This window comes from Magnolia sinica, chromosome 13 (assembly GCF_029962835.1).
Source record: "Magnolia sinica isolate HGM2019 chromosome 13, MsV1, whole genome shotgun sequence".
NCBI lineage: Eukaryota > Viridiplantae > Streptophyta > Magnoliopsida > Magnoliales > Magnoliaceae > Magnolia > Magnolia sinica.
Window position 1 is genome coordinate 40,294,338 of NC_080585.1, and position 21,137 is coordinate 40,315,474.

Sequence of the window (21,137 nt, forward strand, 5' to 3'; positions counted from 1 at the left end):
TGCCCTCAAGTCCATGGGTTGTCACCAATCTGGTATTGCAATCGATCTCTGCCTTCATCTTGATTAGTCAATTCATACCGAGGATGACATCGTAATGACATAATAGGGCAACAATCAGGTCAATGAGTACTGTTCTACTTCCTAAGTCTATTGAGCAATCCATACACATCTTGGTAGCATCTGAGAAGGTTCCTGTGGCGGTAAGGATTCTCATCCCAATCATAGGAGTAGTTTCTAACACTAATCGCTTGACTGTTGCGTATGATATTATCAAAATAGTGGACCCGGTTCCACCAATAGGAAGACTGGTGTACCTTAGATATGTGTGGTGACTTCGAAAGCCAATGGTACTACGGTTGCTGTCTCGGATGCTTCAGCTGCAAGTGAGATGCACCCAAGCTTGTTAAGGACGATTTGGCTACGCTGCCATAGGTTGTTAAGGCGGCCTATTTCGAGGTACATTTGGCCTATAAAAAGGCTGTGCTAGCGATGCTGAACGTAGAGGTGGAGCCGAGATAGCTTGAGGAAGCTGGCGGTTGATCTTCCGAGGCAGCGAGAAGTCGTTGTCCCTCATTTTGGTAAAGCAGTAAGTGTCTGTATGACCCAACCTCTTACAGTAAGTGCATCACATATCTGATCACCTCAGCTGGCTCGGTGGGGCCGTAAGCCTAGGAGGCGAATCTAGATGTGGCCTCTTGCCGAGGAATAGTCAGTTCGGCAAGTCAGGTCGAGGCCTTGGGCCCGTGGGCAAACGTGTACGGGACAGTCTGTCCCCATCCTGCACGACTCGCAAGGACATGTTCACTAGCTCAACATAGTTGGGAATGCTAGCGCAACACATCTTCGTACGGATATCGGGCCGCAGACCCTCAAAAAATCACCGCATTCTCATCGGCTCGTCCACTAGAATCAAATGAGCGTATTTGGCTAGCTCCGTTAACTTGTTCTCATATTCCGACACGGTCATTCCTCCCTATCGGAGGCGAAGAAACTCACCCTCCTTTTCATTACGACAAGTGAGGATGAAGTACTTCGCATGGAAGCGGATCTCAAATGCATCCCACGTCTATACGTATCCAGGGGCAACTGTTTGTAGGATGTTGTCCCACCATAGACTAGTCTCCTTCTCAAACATATATGTAACCAACTCTACCTGCTCTGCCTTAATACAGTACAGTAGCTTCAACATATTAGAAATGTGGTCCAGCCAGTATTCGGCCTCCTCGGGCCTGTGAGTGCTCCGAAGGTGGGAGGTCAAAAATGCTCAAAGCGCTCAAATAAACCACTGACATTCATGTTTCCATCAAGGTGCACAGGTGGTGCAAACAGGACCATATTCATGTTCTAGGCAAGGACTCCCGCGTTCGTACTCTAAACTTGTTGTTGTTGCTGCATTAGGAGTATCATCTGCTCCAACCTATCAGGAGGAAGGGCCGCCTGAGGCATGTGTGGTGTCGACGAGGACGCACAGTTCTGTTCCAGAACTGGCGGTGCACTAGGTGTTGGCCCATTGGTAGGGCCAGTTGCTGGCTGTGATTCCGGCATATTGCGAGACGTGCAGTGCTTCGAGTATTCTTAGGGGGCATTCCCTATATACAACATAGGGTGCAACATATGTGAGATTCAGAACAAGGTTACTCAATTTGCCAAAAATTCCACACATTCCATAACAAAAGAAGCTTCATGCATTTCATTTAACCAAAATTGTCACAATACATGAGTTATAGACTTACATGAATCATGACAGAAGATGCATGTGAGCTAATCTAACAAAAGCTTTAAACATTAAGCACACTAACAACCAACTAAGCCTACTAAGGCCATTACAAAGGAAAATAAGAAACAATGAAAACCCTAAGACGACTACAACATATGTCTAGTCCTCTAACTCTGGCGAAGGTGGAAGAGCACCCTTATCCTGCATACAGCACAGGAGGGCCTTCAGAGTGCGAGACATCCTCTTGAATTTCTGTTTCATATAGGCCTGATTCTCTTCAAGCTTTTGCTTCAATTTGGCCTGGGTCTCCTTGAACTCTTGTCTTAGGGCGGCCTGGTTCTCTTCAATCTGAGTCATGTGGGCTTCTAAGGCGACCCGATCACAGCGGTGCTCATGTGTATCATTAGGAGGTCCCCCATCAGAGTCTTGGGCCTCCTCTTCTTCTTCACTTCCTTCTTCCTCACTTCCTTCATCTATTTCGTTTTCTTCCTCTTCTTCACCGTTTTCTTCCTCTTTATTGTCCTCTTCTATCTCATCCCCACTCTCATCGAGTCGGGCTTGACGTTGTCGCTAGCCAATTCCCATGTTATTGAGCATAGTGTCATTAATGAAGTGGATCGGCGCAAGCTCATCTATGTTAAGTTTGTAGCCGAAATTATGAGCAATCTTGCACATAAGTCGGCCGAATGAGAGTGAAGTATCTCTCCTAACAGAGCTTGCGGTCTGGATTATCTGTAACAGGGCAAACGTAGGCAGGCACAGCTTGTCTCCCTTTCCAGCTTTGTATAGGAAGTCCACCATCAAACGAGTGTATTTGGTACGGTTGCTCTACCTAGGACACACATTATATGTGAATATGTGGTGGTGCAGGCGGAAATCGTTTGTCAATTTGGTCGATGGGAGGTAATTGCCTCGGTTCCAGTGAACCAGTCGGCCACAAAGAAACCGCGTGCGGTGATCTCTTTCCCGCATACTAGTGAGATGAGATTCACTAGCATGTACCTCACCACGTTCAATTCCCATAATTCAGGCCATCACACCTACATTGACTATGACTTTTCGCCTTCCCATGGGAATAGTGAACTGCAAAGGCTCCAGTAGTGGATCCCGTATGTGGGCGTAGAAGGCTTGGACAATGCTTTTACACGCATGAGACTTGCCTTCGAATATGGGACCCCACCCAAATTCCAACAGGAGGTCCATCATTGGATACAACCCAAATAGCATTTCATCAATATGCGCTTCAAATACGACTTTACAGTCGCGAAACTTACCGAGACCGATGCCCAGCGGTAGAGATCTTTTGAGCGAAATTTGGGGATCGAGATCCCGCTTCGTCCTTCGCTCTCGCTCGACGCTAGCGCTAGCCTCGGCGCTTGTCTGCTTCCTTGAACGGGTAGGGCGGCTAGGCCCGGTTTCATCCATGGATGCCCTCCTCTTTCCCATGAGGGAAAGGAGTATGGAAAGGAAAAAGATGGTAGCCACTAGCTCAAAAGGAGCCATGGAAGTGAAGAAAGTTTGAAGGAGGAGATGAGTTGGTGGGTTTTGGGTTTATGAGATACAACGGTGGATTTGTATGCTCAAATGAGAGGAAATAAGGGAGATAGAAGGTGGTAGGAGATGGGTTTTGAGGAAAATGGTGGAGGATGGGTGTGTAATGAAGAAGAAGAAGAAGGTTTGAGTATGGAATGAAGAATTGATAGAGAAAATGAGATTTTTGAGGGGTTTGAAGTATTTGGAAGCTTGTAATGGGGATAAAATAGGGCTAGGGGGTAAAATAGAGGGCCTTACACAAAATGCAGGGCCCCACACATGTGGGAGAGGGCGGCGGGCCGCCGCGGTCCCCCTGGACAGGTGGCGATGGCCTCACCCCCCCGGGTGCCGGAATGGTGGAGGGGACCCCCTAGGTCCCACCGAAAAATGGGGTTTGGGCCCCTACGCCCATTTAAGGTGTTTTCGAGTTCCATCTCACGCATATTCATGCCTTTTGGCATGTTTCAAGTTTAGGATTTGCTGACTAATGATTTAAACCCATCGATTGACGGCCTAAAAAGGAATTGAAATCATTTCATGTGATCTCAGATGCCTACAAGGCACATTTCAACTGTCAGTTTCTCTTGTCGATGAAACTTGGAATTCTATAATTATTTCTACATTTTTCACCCCCCACCTAAGTCAAAATGCGTCAAAGTGCATCGTGTTAGCATAACCTAGGTCCAGTTTAATCCAAATTATGCTCTAATACCAACTTGTAACGCCCTAAAAATAAGGGGTCGAGCAAAGCTCAACTCCCGAGTTCCAACGCATCACTTATACAATATAGATAATGATGCTTAAATATTGTCCATATTAGTGCATTAAACATGAGTTAGATTATACTAAATTAGCATATCATACTCCAGAGTTGATGTAATTAAGCAAGCGGAAGACTGAACTAAATATATAAAATATATATATGTTTTATAACCTCTAGAGTATGAACGTGCTACTAGGCTGAATATATATAGATAATTTATTTTAAGTTATACAAAATGACAAAATGTGAATGTTCCACTAATCCCATATCCCTATAATCCCGACGACGCAGCTCTAGGTCTACATAGACCCGCCTGAGGGCTGAACGTAAGAGAACTCCTTCTCCTCATCAAAGAAGTCTGACTCCGTCAAGTAAGCCTCATCGCAACCTGCATGTAAATTAGAGTCTGGTTGGTGTTTTAAAATACCGTCCCAGAGTGGGAGTGAGTGATCAACTCAGTGGTGCTATAAGGCAAATGTTAACATGTTATCAATTCAATCAAGCAGTAATGATAAAGCAATATAGCAATCACTTCCTAATTACTCTTATTAATGCAGGAATGTTATGCTGTAACAATGCATGCCCTCTCCTGCACTCCCTCAGCGACTTCATCTCACGGTCGCGCATGGTAAACTCTTAAACCTATGCTTCCTCACCAAAGCACATACAATGCGGTGCATAGTCGTGTTAGCTAATACTTAATTAGGCTTATTCATACAGCAGATTAGGGAAGTTAAGGTACCTCCCTATCATTAAACTAAACAGAGATCCATCTAAGGTCGTCAATCCTAGTTAATCATATACGATAGGCAAGTTGTAGGGCATCACCCCTAACGAAAGCAGTGGATAGGTAAGTTCAATTGATTATAATCGAGGTCACTACGGGAGGCTCGTCACCTGAACATAGGTTGACAACTCAAATACAGTGTCCCATACACCACCATATTCGGCTCACGAGTTTGGGTTGCTCACTGGTCACTACGGGGAGGCTCGTCACCCCAGCGTAGGCCGACAGTTCGACCACGGTGTCCCATACACCACCATACCCGGCCCATGAGTCTTAGTAGATCTTGGTACCATGATTAAACGAGCTTCAGATTGGTAAGTAGTACCTTAGATTCAAGCAGTAGCGTCCACACATAGTAAACACACAATAGGCCAATCGGGTTATTTGACAAGTGCGATTGGTACGAGTCCACATTAAATTGATCGACATGGAACACATAAGCACTCTATGTGGCCTAACCACTCTCAACAATTAGCATAGGACTCAGATTCATCGAACGTATTACTGTAGCGAAACTAGTTCGGCCACTCCATCGGAAACCGTTACCGATTGCCTGGACTACGTAGTAGTCCCAATCATACTCAAATGTAATAAGTAGTCACAAGTGATAATGATAACAATATTTATCAAACAATTCAAACATAATTCTCATTTGAGCATTTTATTAAACACATTGAACATGTTACTATACATACGCATTTCATCCATGAATCACATAATAGCAATTTATATTACATGAAGAAAATGATAGATATGGATAAGGTAGTTGAGAATACTATCTCAACACCCTCATTAGAAGCGATTCAACAAACACTTTCTCATTCAGAGATTACACATTACTACATACATGAACTAATTTAGTTATAGCATATATTATGGCAAATCCTTTCATAAGGGAGCTGTCATTCATGCAACAAACATATATTTTAGATTAGTGTTCATAACAGACACAAATCATAATTTCAATTTCGTTCAAACATTTCAACAAACACATGGCATGCATTATATATTCACATAGTTCACACACATATATAATTTATTGAATACATTATAACTAAGATCACTTGGTAGCAATCATGTCAGACATAAATCATTGCTGACATTGAAAGCCTTGAAAACCATAACCTAAACGTTTATAGTCCGCACCTTTCATCGGTTTGCTCGTTACGAACTCAATTCGTACACTAGTTCCCGTCTACAACACAACGGCTACCTAAATCACGAAATAAGTTAGCTATTGCGTTGATTCCTCTATTTGGATTCCTAAAACGAAATTAGGGTTATGATTTCTTACCCAAATCGAAGTTGGAATGACCCAAGTAGCTAGATGTACAGGCGATCTAGTGCGTATAGTTGTAAGAGAGAAACGCTGCCACGATCTCCCAGACTCTCACTTTTCTCCTCACACTTTTCTCTCTTCTCTCACCTAGGGTTTGAGCAAATTCGTATGAGAGAGGGGTGAGGTGGTTTAAGGGCCTTATATAGGCTCAGAAGTGATGTTAATGGCCCCAGGGTCATGGTATACTTAGGTTATAGCCAAAAGGCGTCTGTTTCGAGTAAATGGAGCTCATCTAGAGGTCCATTACCTGTCTATGTCGCAGAGTAAATTCTTTGATAGTGGATCTAGGCCAAGTTATGATTTCGGCCCAGTTGGATTAGTGGATCAACCGTAGAGGACCTGTATCAGTTCAACGATTATCGTCACTCGATCAGGGCCACAAGTATACCGATATGTGCAGGGAAATTTTCCTGATCTACAGGTAAAGTTTGGTCAGAAACTGACGGTCTGAAGTCTTTAACTTCGCCTGCAAGCGAACGACCCAATTCACTTAAGTTTTAGTTTATTTCCTAAGGATATTCGCATTTCTCACACACTTCACTCGAGGCTCAAGTTGCGCGTTTCTGAATACTATTTGGGCTCGATTCCCACAATGGTTGTCAAACCCAATAAGGTAGTCATAACCTTATAGTTTCGCGGTCATCGGACTTTCGATGTGCGGTCTAGGTCCGATACAGAGTTTTAATGCGCTCCCGAGAGCAATTGGGTTTTGAGATTCTCCTAGGTTTCTTTAGGTAATGTTGAGTTAGCGATTTTAAGGGTTTTGGGTCTTGCAGTTCGTATAGATAGTGGTTCAAGCTAATTCCACTGATTATTTAGTTTAACACTTAAGTAATTTTTGTCCACTTTTCTATAGGATTCGATCCTTAGTGATTTCTACCTGAGGTGGTACTCGGGTCTTTGTATGAATTTTTCCGAGACGTTACAATTCTCTAGCAGCTCTAGCTTTTAGAGCAAGTGATTACTTGACATGGTATCGAAAGGTCTACTTAAGTCTTGGGAATAACAAATACGCCTAGCTAATATATTCTCGCACAAGAGTTGTATATGTTGTGAGTGTCTTTCCATGCTTGCCCAATATATTCCTGTGCAAAGTTCCACCCCACACGTGTAGAGGAGTTTTAAAGTCCCTTAATATACATTGATATGTCATCCTTTAACGGTCTCCCATGGGGGGCAAGGAAAATCACATCTGGCCCAAGGATTGAAAAATCAAGCCCGACCTATTTATGGTATGAGTGTCCCTCTACCCTTGCCTAATTGTTGGAGCATAAAAATGTGTAAATCCACATGAAATCCTTCTGCTGCACGACCGCGCAATGGGTATATGTTGCACGGCCGCGCAACACAAAGGATGTGGCCAGAACAATGCCTTGGAGGGGGCAGTTGCTCAAATAGATTATGTATCCTGTTGCGCGGTCACACAACGGGGGTACGATGCACCATCGCGCAACTGCACTTCGTTGTGAGAATTTATAGCTCGCACTTGTGGAAGCCTATAAATACCTACTCCCCCTCTCATTTCATTCATTCATCAGTTAGGAGTTCCAAAAAGGTCAAAGAGATTTCAGAGATCCTTTAAAAGCTTTTTCGGGTATCCTGCGGCGTGATACATGAGATGCGGAGAAAAAGAAAAAAAGATGCAAGAGGCAGGATGAAGACCTATTGTGCAGCCGCGCAGCAGGGATTGGTTGCGCGACCACGCAACAGACATGTTCACATGTCGATTTGATTACTTTGATGATATTCTCCTGCGAGATTCGAAATTTCTCGCGAGTTAGTCTTTTGCACTTATATTCTAAGGGCGTGTTTGGGCAGTGGGATTAGAAGGGATTAGGTGGGATGGGATTCAAAAAACATAATTATTACCCATGGCAGGGATTGTCCCCTGTTGCCATGGGATAAGATTAATTCCATGCTTTGTTGGTAATACGGTGGTACATTGAATGGATATACCCACCATCATTTAAACTTACTGAGAATAACACACGTGTTATATTTAAACCGTTCATTTATTTTTGTAACCTCATTTTATGGCATGGGCCTAAAATCTAAAACTTATGTGGCCCCAAAGAAGTTTTCAATGGTAAGTATTCAATCCCCATTGCTTTCTATGGTGGGGTCCACTTGAGCTTTAGATTTACTTGATTTTTTGGCCCATGCTCTAAAATAATCTCGAAAAATGGGTGGACGGTGTGGATATAGCCCACACATCATGGTGGGACCTACACAACTTGCTAACATTGAGTGAAATTGGCACAGGACCCAATGCAATTCCATCTAATCTAATTCCCACCTAATTCCATTCTTCCCAAACATGGAGTGGAATTGGCACAGGACTAGATGAATCCCATCCCACCTAATCCCTTTTAATCCCACTGCCCAAACACGCCCTAAGTGTATTAAGTTTAGAATGAGAGGGCTTCCTCTGTCATTGCGACGGATGTTTTGCAAGCCGAAATGCTATCGAAATTACCCTTGAACTACTTTTCTTTCCTTTATTATATTGATAAATGGACATTGTTATGGAATCAAGGGAAAATGAAAGGGATGTAATACGAATTCAAAATTAAAAAAAAATAAAAATAAATGATGATGTTTGTTCTTCCACTTTCCTGTTGTTATTATTGAATATAGATATTCCAATACGCGATATATTGTTTCTTGTTGAAACAAACTGACAACTCTACTGGGAATCGACCCAATCAAAGTCAGGGTCAGATTGTTAAGGTCCTCGGGTTGGGTTGGTTTTTTAAAATGCAACTTGATTTGAATTCAAGATCAATTCATGTCCTGCAATTTTAGTCAAATTAAGTTTGATAGGGAACAATCACATATATTTCAGTCGGGTCTGGTCTGGTTCAAGCCAGTATAGACTACTTCAAGTTGGAATTCAGATTGAGTTGGGTTTAAGTTATGCAGAATTCAGGTTAAGTCAGATTAATTACACTTGAGGTTGGGTTGGGCTTCGGCTTGGGTTGACCCTTAGCTCCATCAAACCCACCTGGTTGCACTTTTATTGCCGGATAATGGCCAGATGAATCCCCCGTGACCTTCAGAGACCCCTCTATATGAAATGACAGTTTTACCTAATTTACTGAGTTAGCTTGGACTCAGAGCGTTTCAATACCACGAGTCACCCTCACTTAAGGAGTCACGTGCGACATAGAGTCAACGAGCGAAGCTGAGTCACCAGGTCTTTTAACCATGGTTATAGGAATTCTTGTAACTGCATGAGACAATTAGCGTCCATTTTTTAAGTGGCCTTGGTGGGTCCCACTTCCATTAGCATAAACTATTGATCTAGTTTGTCCCATCATGTGTGGTGCATATCTTATTATTTATTCTATGTATCCAATAAAAACATCCCAAATTGGATGGTTGTGATCACTTAATGGAAGAAGCTCTGAACGACTTAAATTGGGGCCCATAGAGATGTCCGTGACAAATCTATTCCGTTCATCTGCTTTTAAAGACCATAATAGAACGGTTTGGATGGCATGTAAACGCCATCGTCAGGTCCAAGAAATTTTCAACAGTGGAAGTTTCTATTTCCACTGTTTCGTTCGGGATGGCCCACCTGAGTCTTGGATCTGCCTGATTTTTAGAATCCTCTCCTATTGTGGTCTTCAAAAATAGATGGATGGAGTGGATATGTCACGGAACATCTCTGTGGGCTGCACACAGCCTCGAGCACAGGTATACCTCTAGGTCACAAGTGGGAAAGCGGATTGGCTGGTGTACCTATGTGTCGTGCGAAGACGAGCGCCAAGCTCCTCGAGCTCCAAGTTGAGGGAACGGTTCAAAGGAGAGCAAAGTTACAGGGCCCCACAATGATGTATTTATTATATCCACGTCGTTGATCCATTTTTCGAGATCATTTTAAAGCATTAGAAAATAAATAATTCATATCCAAGTCTCAAATGGACCACGCCAAAATTAGCAGAGAGGAGTTAAAAAATTCGTAGGGCCCACCGTAACGATTATTTTCCATTCAATCTATAAATAAGGTCACAAATACATGGATGAAGAGGAAAAACAAATTTCATATTAATCTGAAACTTCTATAACCCCAAAAGGGTTTTAATGGTAGACGTTCAATCCCCCACTGCTTTTTGCAGTGTGGTCCAATTGATCTTTAGATCTGTCTTATTTTTTGGCTTAAGCCTTAAGACGAGCTCGCCAAATGGATGGACAGTTTGGATATAATACATACCTTCTGATGGGACCCACAGAACCAGTGTGGTCCAATTGATATTTAGATCTGTCTTATTTTTCGGCTCAAGCCTTAAGACCAGCTCGCCAAATGGATGGACAGTTTAGATATAATACATACCTCATGATGGGACCCACATAACTTGCTGATGTCGTTACACCAGCTATATAGCCGGCGTGTGGTACACCAGCCAATCCACTTCCCACAAGTGGATTGCGCACTGACATGGCTAGGGCCGAGACAGAAGCAGATTGGCTGGTGTAATACACACCAGCTATATAGCTGCTGTAGGTATGCGTCGTGCATAGACGAACATTGACACTCCTTGAGCTCCATGTTGCATGAATGGTTCAAAGGAGATCAAAGTTACATGGGCTCTACGGTGATGTATTTATTATATCTACACCGTTCATCTATTTTTACAGATCATTTTAGAGCATTATCCAAAAAATGAATCATATCCAAAGATCATCTGGACCACACTGCAAATAGCAGTTGAGATATTGATTTTCACCGTTAAACTATTCGTAGGGCCCACCATAACTTTTATTTTCCATCCAATTTGTTCATAAGGTCACAAAGACCTGACTGAAGAGGAAAAACAAATTTCATATTGATCCAGAACTTCTATGACATTCAATCCCCCACTACTTTTTACAGTGTGGACCACTTGATAGTTAAATTTGTCTTATTTTTCGTCTCAAACCTAATAACGAGCTTGCTAAATGTATGGACGGTTTAGATATAACACATGCCTCATCATCAGACCCACATAACTTGCTGTCGTCAATACAACAGCTATATAGCTAGTGTGAGGTACACCAGCCAATCCGCTTCCGACGAGACCGAAAACGGATTGGCTACTGCCCTTGCCACTAGCATGTGGCTAGTGGTCGGTGCTCTGTGAGCCCCACCATGATGTATGTGTTTAATCCATGTCGTTCATCCATTTTTACAGATCATTTTATGGCTTGATAACAAAAATGAGATAGATATAAATCTCAAGTGTACCACGCCACAGGAAAACAATAGTGATTGGATATCCACTATTAAAATCCTCCTAAGGCCCACTGTACTGTTTATTTGACATCCAATATGTTAATTAGGTAATACAGACCTCGATGAAGGGAAAACACAAAGACCAGCTTCATTTAAAACTTTTATGGCACCAAAAAGTTCTTAATGGTTGATGTTCATTCAACACTTTTTCCTGTAATGTGGTCCACTCGAGATTAGGATATACCTAATTTTTAGTCTTATTCCATAAAATGATTTAGAAAAATAGATGGACGGCATGGATGAAACACATACATCATGGTAGGCCCATAAAGCACCGACCACCAGCCATTGGCTAGTGGAAGGGAGTGTAGCCAATCCGCTCTCAGCGAGACCGTGCTATGTGGTCCCACCATGATTTATGTGTTTTATCCAGGCAGTTGATCCCACTATAAGGCATAGCTAAAAATGGAGACAGATTCAAATCTTAAGTGGACCACACTATAAAAAAAGTGAGGTTGAATATACCCATCTTTATAAACTTTTATAGGGATCATAACAATTCCGGATCAAGATGATAGTTGTGTTTTCCTTTCATCAAGGGCTCTATGGCCTAATTAACAAGTTGGACAGAAAAATAAACATCAATGGGCCTTAGAAAATTTTAATGGTGGGCATTCAATCACCACTGTTTTCCTGCAGTGGTCCACCTGATATTTGAATCTACCTTTTGAACTTACATTCTAAACTAATGATCAGAAATGGATGGATGAGGATAATACACATAGATTATCCTGAAGGGGCCTACAAAATTAGGGGTGTACATCGAGTCGAAGCGAGTTGAGCTGGCCTCAGCTCAACTTGGCTCGGCCGCTAGCTGACCTTAGCTCAAACTTGGCTCGGTTCGGTCCTCGAGCTTGTCTGGCCAGCTCGGTTCGGTCAGCAGCTTGGGCCAAGTTCGAGCCAAGATCAAGCCGAGTTCGCCATTGAGGCATTTCCACAAACACCTGGTGTGCACCTTCAAAATCCCTCTATATGTAAAACAGAAGTAATGGTTTTTCAAGTATTTTATCAGACACCTTCTAAGCAACATAAAAATCAAGAAAAAAAGGATATTTGTTTCATGTACATACCTTCCTTACCACCAGCCACACTTAATTGAGTCATTTTATCAGACACTTGGTGAGCAACATTAATGGCAAAGTAACCGAGTCATTGAACTGGTTCGATCCAAGTTCAATTCGAGCTAGATTCCAGCTGGATTCGACCTGAGTCAAGTCAAACTAGGGCCTACTCAAACTCAGCTCGGACTCATTTTTGAGCTCAAAAAATCAGTTCCACTCGACTCCAACTCAGCTTTGAACCAAGTTGAATTGAGCTTTTTTGAGTCGAGTCGAGCGAGCTAACCTTGCTAGCTCGGTTAATGTACACCCCTGTACAGAATACCCTCTCATGGCGACACGGCTGCCTACAGTGTCAATATGCAATCCATGTGGGCCCGTCCGGACAAGCAAATGCCAACGCAGATTGCATACTGACAGTGCCAGCAGCGATTGACCGCTAGATGGTGCTCTGTATGGCGGCACCATCTAGATATGGTTGTAAAAATTAGGCACATCTAAATCTCAGGTGGACCACACCATCAGAAAAAATGGCAATTGAATATGGACCATTAAAAACTTCTAATGGGTAGTAAAACTTTTGGATCAAACTGATAATTTTTTGGCCCTCTGTACATGTCCATGTGATCTGATCAACAGGTTGGATGTGATAGATTTTTTTTTTTTTTTTAAATTTTTTTAAAATTTTTTTATGGTGAGCGTTCAACCACCATAGTTTTCCTGTGGAGTGGTCTGCCTGAGATTTTGACCTGCCTTATCTTTTGACCCATACCCTAAAATAATAACCTATCATTGAATTATCAATGATAGGTCAAAAATGTCCTATCACTGAAAGCTTTCTAAGCCTTGCTATAATGTTTTCGTGATGTTTATTTGCCATCTAATAAGTTAATAAGGTCACGTAAATCTAGATAATGGGAAAAAACTAATATCAGCTTATCCAAAACCTATGTGACCCATTAATGATCAATAAAAACTGTTTCATATGCTATGACCCACATTACAGGTGGATCTGGTTTATTTTTGAGCACATCCCCTAAAATGATTTGAAAAAACGGATGGACGGAGTGGATATAAAATTAATACATCAAGGTGGGCCCCATAATAAGGGACGTACTGTGTTGGGTCAGGCCGGGGCCGCACGCAGTCTGCTCACGTCCAGCAAATGTTCGATCGATACTGGCACATGTCGTGGCCCGCCCAAGCGCCACGCGTGTGATACACCGCCATTTCCCAAAATAGAGTTAAAGGGTAGCCGGCGGACCATTGAGGTAAGTATCATTATAGGTTTGAAAATATTAAACGTATAGGATCATCTTCAGCATCGAATACAATTTGAAAAGCCTATTTATTGTGGGTCCCATTCCTTTAATGTCTCCGATCATCAACAAGAAGGCCCGAAGTTGGAGGCTACGAATTCACATGGTTCGCGGACTACAACACGCTGCCCCTTTCGAAAAGAGGAGTTAATATGATACTCAGGCCGCACACGACGCTTGATACACTGGCACTCAAAATTGCACACGTAGAATATGTTAACTCAAATAAAGCAGACTACATTATGAATTCCAATATCTACAACTCAAAATCCCAAGATCAGATTGTTTGAACAATCCCAACCACTGATTTTTGCATACTTATTTATAAAAATTGGACCGTTGGATTTTTTATTTTGAACCGTCCAATAAATATCCGCCAATTCAATAATCAGATAATAAAATAAGCATAATTTTTAGTTCATGATACATATAATCTAGTTAACATAATTTTTATTGAATAATTTGACTAAATTTATGCCAAAATTGCAATTTCTAAGTGGCCTGCGTATCATCCAACACAGTCAGGCAGAGTATGAAAGGTCTCTCTTTCAAAAATAAATTAGGGTTTGGTAAGTCGCATTTGCTTTCACTTCCTCCCGCTTCTTCCATCCATTCGAAAAAAAATACATATAGAAATATATCCGGAGAGAGAAAGAGGCGCTGCTCTTTCAAATCGCCATTTTCGGAGAGAGAGAGAGAGAGAGAGAGAGAGAGAGAGAGAGGTGCAGATCTAGGGTTTCGTTTGTTCATTCTCAGGTTTTGAGAAGAGAGAGGAGAGCGTTTGAGGAAGGATTTCTCAGAGATTTCATCAATATCAAGAGGTATTTCTCTTCTCTTGCAACAGATCTGAGTCTTTTCTCATCTCTATGGCGCTCTTCCCACGTTTTAGGGTTCGTTTTTATTCTTTTATGTCGCATCCTGAAGGAGATTAGGGTTTCTGCCCTTGTTCACGCATTCGTTATCCTCTATGTGCGTGTTTTTTTTTTTTTTTTTTCTTTTGTCTATTTTCTATTGTCATCTGGAATCTATGCATTTCACTACTGTCGTTATTCTCTCGCTCCTGTTTTTGTGTTTTTGTAGGGTTTTAGGGTTTATGAATTAGGGTTTTATTTTACTTTTTTTTTTCCTTGTCTTAATCTGGTAAGTGTATGTTTTCATATGCATTCCTTCCGGGTTTTTATTTTTTATTTTTTATTTTTATTTTTATTTTTATGTATTTTGTATTTGCGGAGTTATAGGCCTGATGCATCTGCAGTTTATGGTGTATGGGGTCCATTTCTGGTGATCCAGACTGTTGATATGATGGGCGTTGTTGTGGATGGACCATTTGTGGAGAGCCTTGAAGATTGGATGATCCTGGCTGTCCAATCTGTCTATGTTTTCCGTATGTTTGGTCTTTCGGAGTGGGGAGATATTTTTATGCCGCCCATGAAACTGGTGATTTGGATTGCCATACCATGGATGGATGCGATTTATAGCAACATGGTTGCATCAGGACAATATATGCATCTTGATGAATTGGGACCCTACGATTCTGATATGCAATGTCTTGCTGAGCAAAATGGTTTTTCTGTTTGGCCCAGCAACTGTACAGGTGGGGCCCACTTAAGCTGTGCTTGGTTGGGCACAATGGGTCATGGCTCAGAACTCTCCCTGTCAGAAAAGCTTAGCTGTATGGTTGATGGATGTTTTACCATTGAAAGTGGACTGTCCGCTAAAATTCTGTATTTGCAGGCCATCGATTGAGTGGTTAGGATCATTGGGTGGATTGGCACCATTGCGTATTGGTCATGTCCCAGGACTTTCTCCAGCTGGAAAACCTTATCTGAATAGTTGATGGGTTTTTACGGTTGAATGTGGACCATTGGCTAAAACATCCAATTTTAGGACAATTGCGGTCACTGCCTTGTTGGGATCTGTTTTGGCATAGCTGATGCGTAGTGGGATTCCATGATATGAACTATTTGGATCATCTCTAGATGCCCCACCTTTAAAGTTCTTGACCTAAACAAGATATGCATTATGTTTGGTTAGTAACCAAATAGGTGGTCTAACCTTTTTCTGGTCTGGACTGTTCATCAGTGTGCCCCATCATGCATAGCACTCTCCCCAGCTTGAATATTATTTTGATTGATAATCAGAATTTATTAAAAAGCAGAAAATACATCAATCAAGGAAATGGGTGATGAGAATTGACTATCCATTGGTGGATTTTACTGTTGATTGTTGAATTGGTAGCTAAAACCATCCATTTGCAGGCCACTGATCAGACAATATCATTACAAGATGGAGAGACTTGTTGTGGTATTGCATCCCTAATGGGGATCCACCAGAGGAATTTTTTTTTTTTTTTTTTTGGATATCTCCCAAAGATACCATACCTATGCATTTGTTGGGCCAAACCAAGAAAAAAGGCATTTCATGTGGCCACAATTGTATTAGAGGGTTCTACCTTTCTTTTGTCCAAATGTTTGATCTGGTGTGCCTAATTATGAATGTATCATGCCCCAAAACTCTCACATACCAGAAAATTTTAGCCAGTAGCAGATCTCTTTTTGTCGTTGAATGGGTCATGCCCCAAAGCCATCCATTTGCAGGCCACTGATCAGAGAGTCAAGATCATTGGTTTATGGAGGGAATGTGCTGCAGCATGGCCCATCCACAATGGGTTTCACCTGTAAACATCTGGGTCCACCATGGAGGAGTCCCCCTTCTACAATTACTGGTCAAGCAAATGAGCTGTGTTCTCTAGGACAACAACTCTAAGTTGGGTCCCGCATTTCTGTAATCGCAGTCATTTATCCAGCGGGCCCCATTATGAATGAATTATGCCCCAAAACTTTCCTGACAAAAAAATCTTAGCCATATGATCAGCCCATCAAATCTTAGTTAGCCATCAATACAGCATTGCTTATTGATAATGGGAGCCCAATGGATGATCTTTTCAGATCATCTGAAGATGAGCGCTTCTGTATTTAAAAAAATAAAATAAAATTGATAATGAAAATTTTTAAATCTGAAGATGAGCTGATCTGCACTACCTTTAAAAAAAATTGATAACAACTATTTTTAAATCTGTAGATGAGCTGATCTGCACCCTTTTTAGTTGATAACAACAATTTACTAAAACTGAAGGAAGTGCAACACATTAAAGAAAACAAAGACATAAGTGACCGCTTGAAGGCGGACGCAATCAGACGTCATCAACCTTGGAACTTAATCTTCAGGCCCCTCAATTTTCCTCCAAACTCTTCTTTACTGCACCTGGCAAAGGCTGCACAAGCAAATTTTCTTACAAGCCTATTGACAAAGTCCCCCTTCAGTGACTTGACTTAGTCATTGAATGTCCTGTTGTTTGGTTCATTCGAAATTGTGCACAACCTGGCTAACATAGTTCAGCTGTGGGAATTCTGCTTCCTTTAGCCAAGTATCACCCAATTCCATGCTTCAAGAAAGGCATCAATCGTGCCAGTCATCATGCAGGACAATCTGAAAAGATCAAAGGACACCTCCCCTCTCCATGCGATTTCAATGCACAAACAAATGGTCTACTGATTCTGCATCCCAAGAACACAGGATGGCATGTTTGTGATGATGTCTGTTTACCTTTTCGATTATTTGTTTCCCCAGCTGAGAAAAAAAAATCTCTGTTTGTCTATAATTGTACATGTGGATCCCAACATTTTTGTGATCCCTACCATTCATCTTTTGGTTCCAATATGAGTGGGTTGTGCATCTAATCTCTTGTGACCATGGAAAACCATACCCATATATCTGGTGGAACGTTATTCGATTTTAGGATTTGTATTTTTTTCATTTGGCAAATCTCTGACATTTAGTTCATCTCTTCATTTTATTTTTTGTAGACAAGATGGCAATGGAGATCACTCAGATCCTGTTAGCTGCACAGTCACCAGATGGTAATGTGCGAACAGCTGCTGAAGAAAGCCTCAAGCAGTTTCAGGAACAGAATCTACCCATTTTTCTCCTATCGCTCTCAGTTGAACTTTCGAATGATGAGAAGGCCCCTGAATCCCGCCGCCTTGCTGGAATCATTTTAAAGAATTCGTTGGATGCCAAAGATTCTGCTCGTAAGGAATTGCTTATCCAGCATTGGGTTGCAATTGATGGCACGCTCAGATCCCAGATCAAGGACTTGCTTCTGCGGACATTGGGATCGTCCGTGCATGAAGCAAGGCACACTTCATCACAGGTGATTGCTAAGATTGCCTCGATTGAAATACCCCGTAAAGAGTGGCCTGAACTCATTGGATGCTTGCTCTCCAACATGACCCAGCAAGAAAAGCCAGCTTCTTTGAAGCAGGCCACTCTTGAAACACTTGGTTATGTCTGTGAGGAGATATCTTCACAAGACCTCGAACAAGATCAGGTGAATTCTGTCCTCACCGCTGTAGTCCAAGGCATGACTCTCGCCAACCATCCCGGCGATGTCCGCCTTGCTGCGACTAAAGCTTTGTATAATGCTCTGGGTTTCGCACAAACCAATTTTGAGAATGAGATGGAGCGGAATTACATCATGAAGGTTGTATGCGAGACTGCAGTGTCGAAGGAAGCGGAGATTCGGCAGGCAGCATTTGAGTGCCTTGTCTCAATCTCAACAATATACTATGACAAGCTTGAACCTTACATGCAGACTCTCTTCAATCTGACTGCGAATGCAGTTAAGGGGGATGAAGAACCCGTTGCACTTCAAGCAATAGAGTTCTGGAGCTCAATCTGTGATGAAGAGATTGAGGTCCAAGAAGAGGATGAAGATAGTGAGGGTGCTACCCATTCACACTTTATCGAGAAGGCTCTGCCATTGCTTGTTCCAATGCTGTTAGAGATGTTGCTTAAGCAGGAGGAGGATCAGGACCAAGATGACAGCATTTGGAATCTATCCATGGCTGGCGGGACCTGTCTGGGACTCGTTGCAAAAACTGTTGGTGATGCTATAGTGCCCCTTGTGATGCCTTTTGTGGAGGCTAACATACTAAAGACCGATTGGCGCAGCCGTGAAGCAGCCACCTTTGCATTTGGGTCCATTCTTGAAGGTCCATCTGTTGAAGTTCTCTCACCATTGGTTAATGGGGGTCTTGGATTCCTGCTAACTGCGATGAAAGATGGGAACAGCCACGTAAAGGATACGACTGCTTGGACTCTAGGCAGGATATTTGAGATCTTGCACTCCCCAGCTAGTGGATATTCAGTTATAACTGACACAAACCTTGCTGGAGTTGTTCAGGTCTTGTTGGAGAGCGTCAAGGACACCCCCAATGTTGCAGAAAAAGCATGTGGTGCAATTTACTATCTTGCCCAGGGGTATGAAGAGGCTGGGAGTAGTTCTTCAGTTCTCTCACCTCACCTTCCCAACATTATTGCTGCTCTTGTTTTCGCTGCGGAACGTACAGATGGTAACGATTCCAGACTTAGAGCTTCAGCCTATGAGACCTTGAATGAGGTTGTTAGATGCTCTAATCTATCTGAAGCATCCCCAATCATAGCGCATCTCCTTCCTGTCATCATGAAAAAATTGGAGCAGACAATGGAGATTCAAATTGTTTCCTCGGATGATAGGGAAAAGCAAGGAGATTTGCAAGCTCTGTTATGTGGTGTCCTTCAGGTCATCATTCAGAAGTTGAGCGCTTCTGATGACACAAAGCACATGATCCTCCAGGCAGCAGATCAGATGATGCTCTTGTTTCTCAAAGTTTTTGCCTGCCGCAGCTCGACAGTGCATGAGGAGGCGATGCTTGCAATCGGAGCATTGGCCTATGCAACAGGCGAGGAGTTTGCCAAGTACATGTCGGAGTTCTACCGTTACTTGGAGATGGGCTTGCAGAATTTCGAGGAGTATCAAGTCTGTGCCATATCGGTCGGGGTGGTTGGTGACATCTGCCGTGCATTGGATGCGAAGGTCCTTCCATACTGTGATGGCATCATGACACACCTCCTCAAGGACCTCTCCAACACCTTGCTTCACAGGTCTGTCAAGCCTCCCATATTCTCCTGCTTTGGAGATATTGCACTTGCCATCAATGAACAGTTTGAGAAGTACCTTCCGTATGCGATGCCGATGCTACAAGGAGCGGCGGAGCTCTGTGCCAGATTGGATGCCCATGATGAGGAAATGGTTGACTATGGAAACCAACTTAGATGCGGCATATTTGAAGCTTACTCGGGCATACTCCAGGGCTTTAAGAATTCTAAGGCAGACCTGATGATGCCTTTTGCAAGTCACCTCTTGCAGTTTATAGAAGCAGTCTTTGAAGACAAGCAAAGGTATGCTGAACTTGCTGAGATTACCTGCTTGTTTGCATCAGATGAAATGTTTTGAATGGTCTATTATGTGATTCATGGTAAAACAAACCAGTGCTTTTTTCCCCTGACAGCCATACTGGCGAATCTCAATTTGGGTGATCCAGTCTTTAATCGGCCAAAGATTGTATTTTATATTTTCTCTTTAGACTAACAATATCTTGCAATGAACTTTGGTAGGGATGAAGCTGTGACAAAAGCTGCAGTTGCTGTGATGGGCGACCTTGCAGACACACTTGGCCCGAACATGAAGATATTGTTCAAGGACTGCACATTCCATATGGAATTCTTGGGAGAGTGCTTTGAGTCAGATGATGAACAGCTGAAGGAGACTGCAAGTTGGACACAAGGGATGATTGGACGCATTTTGGTCTCATGAGGTGAAGTTGTTCATGGTAAGGATTCCATTTTCTGTCCTGATTATATGTTTTTTCCCCCTTTCTCTAGTGTTTGTTATGTATCAAGGAGTAGGAGCGACCAATGTCCGACTTGCTATCTCAGTAGGTGGAGCTGTGGATGTTTAGAGTCTTTCGGATCCAATGCTTTTTTGGGTCCTTGTTGAGAGGATGATTCAGTGCTTTGCCACCTGAATAGTGATGTCTTGCTTCTTGAACTCTGTTATTTGGAATGAATTCACTGATATTGTCATCTCTCTCTCTTGCTCTCTATGTGAATACAAGTCATTCCTGCCGACATTTTACTTGTTTAGAACATAGGCAAAAGGTGTGCAGAACAATGAAAAAGATCACTTGATAAGAATGGGATCAATCCACACCAGTAGGTGGCCTGCAAGTGATTAAGTAACTCAAGTAAAAAAGTTACTTATAATTGATCTTAAACCAAATGACCTTTAGTTGATTATCTTGGTTTCTACCTATTAAACTGAAGTGATTAAGTAACTTAAGTAAAAAAAGTTATTTATAATTGATCTTAAACCAAACGATTGCCCTTGTTTATTGTTTTTAGATGGGGCTTGTAAGTGGGAATCCATGGGAAAATTAATTTTCTATGACATGATTTGTAAAGAA

General features: G+C 42.3%; 1 protein-coding gene across 1 annotated transcript; it reads left to right on the forward strand.

The window, feature by feature from the left end:
• The first annotated feature begins 14,381 nt into the window (after nucleotides 1-14,381).
• Nucleotides 14,382-20,759, forward strand: LOC131223644 (importin subunit beta-1-like). The gene is made up of 3 exons (XM_058219096.1): nucleotides 14,382-14,612; nucleotides 17,658-20,073; nucleotides 20,290-20,759. Exons 2-3 carry the CDS (start codon nucleotides 17,663-17,665, stop codon nucleotides 20,486-20,488), a joined length of 2,610 nt encoding a protein of 869 aa, XP_058075079.1. The 5' UTR covers nucleotides 14,382-14,612; nucleotides 17,658-17,662; the 3' UTR covers nucleotides 20,489-20,759.
• The last annotated feature ends 378 nt before the right edge of the window (nucleotides 20,760-21,137 follow it).

What these genes read in the sequence shown, in the direction of transcription:
- LOC131223644 (XM_058219096.1), top strand. Translation starts at nt 17,663, where the DNA reads ATGGCAATGGAGATCACTCAGATCCTGTTAGCTGCACAGTCACCAGAT. An exon ending in GTCTTTGAAGACAAGCAAAG is followed by an intron (nt 20,074 to 20,289) that starts GTATGCTGAACT and finishes GAACTTTGGTAG; the next exon opens with GGATGAAGCTGTGACAAAAG.